Source organism: Phytophthora infestans, genomic scaffold (genome assembly GCF_000142945.1).
Source record: "Phytophthora infestans T30-4 supercont1.145 genomic scaffold, whole genome shotgun sequence".
Classification (NCBI taxonomy): Eukaryota; Oomycota; class Peronosporomycetes; order Peronosporales; family Peronosporaceae; genus Phytophthora; species Phytophthora infestans.
In genome coordinates this window covers 167,272-172,904 of record NW_003303614.1, presented here as the reverse complement: position 1 = coordinate 172,904, position 5,633 = coordinate 167,272, and the positions used below count along the sequence as shown (strand labels likewise).

Genomic DNA, 5,633 nt, shown 5'->3' with positions numbered 1-5,633 from the left:
GGCCTTCGATTTTCGGTTGATTTTTTAGTAATGTGGCCCACCATTCCTTCTCGCGCCCATTACCTCTTCCATGCGTATAGATTGTGTCATCTTTTGTCACCAGTCTTTTGATCGCTATCCGCACGCTCGCGAGTATAATTTCCCTCTCTTCGTCAGTGGCCGAGGTCTTGTGCGCTTCAGCAGTGGTAGAATCGTCTATACAATGTATAGACTTCTACGAAGCGATTCTAACGTGTCATGTGTCAATGGCCATGGCTGCCATGAGGGTACTGTCATGGTGGCCAGCTGGGAATAAAGGTACAGCGTCGATCGAGGCATCGTCGGCAAAGCTCGTCTGCTCTGTAGCGGTATCCGCAATGGCCGAGGTTGTATCGCAGATCGTTATGACGAGTAGTGTAATAACAAGAGGTCTACGTATTATAATAATAGTCTGCGAGACGCATCTCTGATGCCATCAGAGTTCGCGTATTACTGTACATGTAGTAGCTGCGAGTAGTGAGAGCCGGCACATTACACCGGCAGTTTTTTTTTTCAAAGCCTTTAACAAGGAGAGTAGGTTTAGCTTTTCCACCGCGCCAGGTCAACGAGCCGACCGCTTGACCAATTGAGAGCTTGAGGACGCACTCAATGCCATTGAGTGTGTCCTCACGCTCTCGACTGGTCATTGAGTCAATGCGTCTCAAGTAGGTTTCAAATCCTCGAAACGGATGGCAACCTCTCAGCGAGAGGACGCATCCGATGCAGGTTTCGAGTCCTCTCGCTATTCGAAGCGCATGGGATAGGGTTTTTTTGTGGCACCGCCTTCGTTTCCGCTTAGGTCTTTCCTCTCATTAGAATCTGGAAAGATGGTTATAATGTGGACCACATCCCCCGTCCTTTCTCTCAGTCTTTGCTAGTCATGTACTGTATGCCAGCGGCCAATTCGAGACATAAGTGTTCTCGTGTCAAATTATGTCTACCGTTCTCCAAAAAATGTCTAGTGCGGGTTGGAAAAATGGTGCGAGAGCTCTCGCACCAGACTCGAATCTGCCGCCTTAAGGAAAGATGGTGAAATTTTTCTGTGCTGTGGTGGGTGTGGCGGAAAGCGTGTTCTCGGTGCGAGTGGACGAGAGCGACTCGGTGGCTGACTTGAAGAAGGCGGTCAAGGCGAAGAAGAAGAACGACTTGAAGGACGTTGATGCATACAAGCTGAAGCTCTTCCTGGCCAAGACAGCGGACAGCAAGTGGCTCTCTTCTCGCTTGGAAGACGTAACGAAGCTGAAGAAGGGCGAAAAGACTGCTCTCATCGAAGCGCTCACGAGTGAAGACAAAGAGTTACAGGGAGAAGATTCGTTGGAGGACGTGCTGATTGGAATGGATCCTCCATCAACTTCCCAAATCCACGTGCTGGTGGTGGTTCCACGGTCTACGGGAGACGACGACGCATGGAGCCCTATGGATCCTAAGGTTCAATTGAATTTGTGGAAGTCAGTTGTGAGAGTTTCTTCGGAAGATGTGTGCTCAGGAACGGTGCTGGTTGTGGATCAAACGCCGACGCACTTCTATCTTATGACGAACTTGCACATGTGGACAGACGCTACATTCTCTGATCACTTGAGTGGTCACTTCAAGTCTGAAATCAAATGGTATTTGAGACTCTTTCCCTCAATGAAAACAAGTGGAAGGAAAAGAAAAGATGCTGATGTGAAGGACGCTAATGTTGCAATGCAACCACGTCGTAAATCTCCACGGACGACAGCGATGAAAACACCAGCTTTATCCGGCAAGCCTCTAGTTGTGGTGGAGCAGCTCCTTCCCGATACGACGAAGCCGGAAGAAGTCATTCGATTCAGCCTCGACAAGGACACATGCTGGAGTAGTTCGGCTGCGTTCGACTTCGCAATCTTCAAAGTTGCTGTGCCACGAGATAACAAGCTCGTCCGATGTAAGATGTCCCTTAAGGCGTATGACACGAAGAATGTTGACGTGTTCGGATTCCCTGGCGCTCTTCAAGACCAACATTTTGGTCACGCTTACGCATCCTTTCCAGCTAAAATCACCGGCTGGCGTGGAAACCAAATGATTCTCTCATCTTTGTCAGCTCCCACTTTATCTGGAAGCGCGCTTGTATGCACCAAATATGGAGTACCAGTGGGATATATTGGTGGACTTGATGGCTCAATGAAGAACAAGCAGTATCAATCCTATGCCTTCACATTTCAAGGATTAATCCCCGAATTACCGTCCCTGATACCGAAGGTGAAACAAAGAACGAGCTATAGTCTGTATAGCGCCAGTGGAAGTGAATCCACGTGAATTTTTCTGCAATGGTGGTAGAAATAAACTTACTTTTGCGTGAGACGCTTTATAAATGTATTTTTATTGTGCAATTCAACTATATTCTTCTTTTTTTCACTAATATTAATAGCCTGATGCTCGGTGTACAATAAAAAGAGGTCGGTTTATTAAATCGAGGTCTATAAAAAGTACAAATCGATCTAACTAAACAGTCTGATAAATCGAGCCACGGCAGAATCGACCGCTTCGGATCGATCAACCACCAAATCCACATCGATATCCTGTAAATCGACGCTCTGAAATGGTAATTCGATCATAGATAAAACAAATCGATGCCTGCCTCTTCCCATCTCATTTTTACGCGTGGTTTTATGGACCATGCTCGATCTAGGATATAAAACGGATGGACATTCCCACAATAATCCTGACAAAGATAAAGGTATAACATATAAATATGACGTATTTACCCAACCAATATTTCGCTAAAGAGCGCATCAAAGCAGCGCAGAAGCGCTACTACCAGCGCACACGCGAAGCTCGTCTAACCTATCAAAAAAGGTACGACGATAAAAATAGGGACCAAATTCGTACGCGCAAAAAGCGGAAGCCGAAAGACGAACTTAACAGCAACGAAGCCGAACTTAAGACATAAACCGAACTTGGCTAATTAATTACTTCGAAATATGTTTTTTACCACATAGAAAGTCAAGCCACATATAGACAGACACTGATTGGCCACCACGCTGACGATTTTGAAGGATGCCCTCGGCGACCTTAGCCAGTATCACTCGTCTGGGTGATGCAGCAAAGGACAAGGGTAAATGGATGGCTTTAGGTAAAACGCAAGTTTTCCGTGCCCTGGCTATCGATCTAATGCTAACCCGCGGTGGTATTGCAACACCCCTTTCAAGCGACACTTCCTTATCATTGACGAGGATGAGAATCATCACTTCGTTGGTTCAGAGTGTGTTAAGCTTTTTGGTGGGCACTATAAGGTGTGCCACGGCTGCCAACGCCGGTACAGGGGTTTCTACAAATATTGTAAGGATTGTCGAGACCGCGGTCTTACTTCTTTATGCGAGACGAAGCTAGAATTTGGCAAGTACAGAAATCGAAAGCCAGAGTCGTTAGTGGAAGTGGATATCTCCAATACTCACTTCCTATTTAAGTGTGATATCGTATCTGAGGCCTCCAGGCAGGATTTGGCACTTAATTTACTCCCAAGAACGGTTTTTGGAGGCAAAATCAAGTACAGTGATAAGACATTCGATTGGATCAAGTCTCACGATTCAAAATATTATCGCTGGTTGCAAACGCTCGACAGATCGTACACAAAGTATTTTAATTAATTGCTTTTGAAATTTGTTGTATAGGGGTAAGATATAAAGTCGATCCTGATACAAGATCCAATAATTATAAAGTCATTTCCACAGGAATGGTAGAGACAAGAGTATACAGGCAATACGAGCTTGAAGGTATTAAATATTGATGCCATTTGCTGGAGCAGTACCTACCGCGCTAAGATGCGTAGTAGAACTGGTACATGTAAGATGGCTTATGTTAGCAACGTTTCCCGTCCGACCAATCAGAAGCTATTTGCGAGGCAGTACAAGATCTCCGTCGAGACCTAGAAGAAGCACATTTCCCCGGACTATAACAAGGATCCCAAGTATCGTTTTTACAACGGCTAGCACATGGAGTTCCACCTTTATGAAGGTATCCAGACTGCTGAGTTCTATGACAAGTTCGTGAACGTGCTTGCTACCCAGACTAACGCCTTCAAGGTAAACACTGCTCTTGGGTACGATCTCATAAGTCTAACGGACGGCAATTTACCCAGTACTGGCACCAGAATCTGGCTACCACTTACGTACTTGAGACCCTGTTGGTATCAACAGGCGATCTGACATCCTTAAGAAAGTTATCTCAAAGATAAGGTCAATGGAGCTGCCTAATACGCTAAACTATCCCAAATCGGGCTATAAGCTCAAGGCGATTACTGGGTTTAAGATTTACATATACATGTACTTCCGTGGGCATGCACTTGGTGATAGTGAAGTTGTTATCCCTAAGATAATACGCGACAACAAGTACGTAATCAACTTCCCCAAGACCAACAAACAAGTGTGTGTTTCCCTGTATCGCGTGGAGCTTGAATCAGCATGCTAATAATGATCCTCGTCGGATCCAGGCTCATGTTAAGGAAGTTTTTAAGAGATACTGCTCATAAGGGTATCAGCTTTACGCTTAGCCTGCTCCGTGGCTTCAAACCGATTGATCTCCTACAGCTCGATGAGCTTGAGGAGTGCTTTCATTTAGCTATTAACGTCTACTCTGTGGATGTAAAGTTGAGTCGAAGCCCATAAAACAGGTCAAATTTGACACTTGGTCACACCCATATGTGATGAATAGGTCACACTTGCTAAACGTAGGTCACGTGACCAATTTAACTAGGTCACGCAGTAATAGCAGCAATCGTCATTCATGGCAGTTTTGAAACCATTCCGACTCTCCCGAAGAGGCACACCCGGACTCAAAGGCAGGCCGCCCCCACTCTCGCAAAAGACAGCGACTATAACAACATCTTGATGACTCGCCGCAGACCGCCCAGAGGTGCAAACTCACCTTCACCTCTCAATACGTCACTTGTCGAATCATCGCGTCGTCGTGGGAGGACAAGGTTCTCGCCGACTTCTCGTCCATCACGGCCTTATCGGGGTACCTCCACATCTGACGTAGCAGTAACAGATACATCCATGCACAGCAGTGACGTAGCCTCTACTCTGCCAGCAACGTCCATAAGAGGAGAAGCACAAGAATCGCCATCGCCATCGCTTACTATAGAGTCGATGTCGACTCAGCCTCCGACGTCATCATCAGCAAATCCGACTAGTTCGCAGCATACTCAATCTCCACGTAGCCTCAGCCCCACTACTACTGAGCTCCCACAGTCAACAGCAAGCTCAGTACGCTCGCAGGTAGTATCCAAGCCACGCGACGGACGTACCAAGGTGTATTACCAGGGCTATGCCTTCACGCGCGCAAATGCTACTGCTGTCAAGATAACCTACCGTTGTAGCTCATACCGTAAAAATTGTCGGGCCCAGTTTGCTTACTATGCAGACTCAGCGTCGTTTGACTTCGGGAATATGGAGCCACATACCTGTCGAGCTATTCTCGGTCTTGTTGGATCCGAGACAGGATCCGGTGATCACTGCATCGACGTTTCAGAGGCTGTAATGGATGAAGTCGACAAACTGGCCGCCGAAACGACTATGACACAAAAGGAAATTTGGACAGGTATTGTACAAAGAAGTTTTACATGCTAGATGGACCCCCTGTTCGTGGAGTGTCAA

General features: G+C 46.5%; 1 protein-coding gene across 1 annotated transcript; it reads left to right on the top strand.

Moving 5' to 3' along the window:
* Nucleotides 1–1,044: 1,044 nt before the first annotated feature.
* On the top strand, nt 1,045–2,295 carry PITG_23182 (Crinkler (CRN) family protein; the record flags this gene model as incomplete). Its single annotated transcript, XM_002895639.1, has 1 exon — nt 1,045–2,295. One exon carries the CDS (start codon nt 1,045–1,047, stop codon nt 2,293–2,295), a length of 1,251 nt encoding a protein of 416 aa, XP_002895685.1.
* Nucleotides 2,296–5,633: the final 3,338 nt, after the last annotated feature.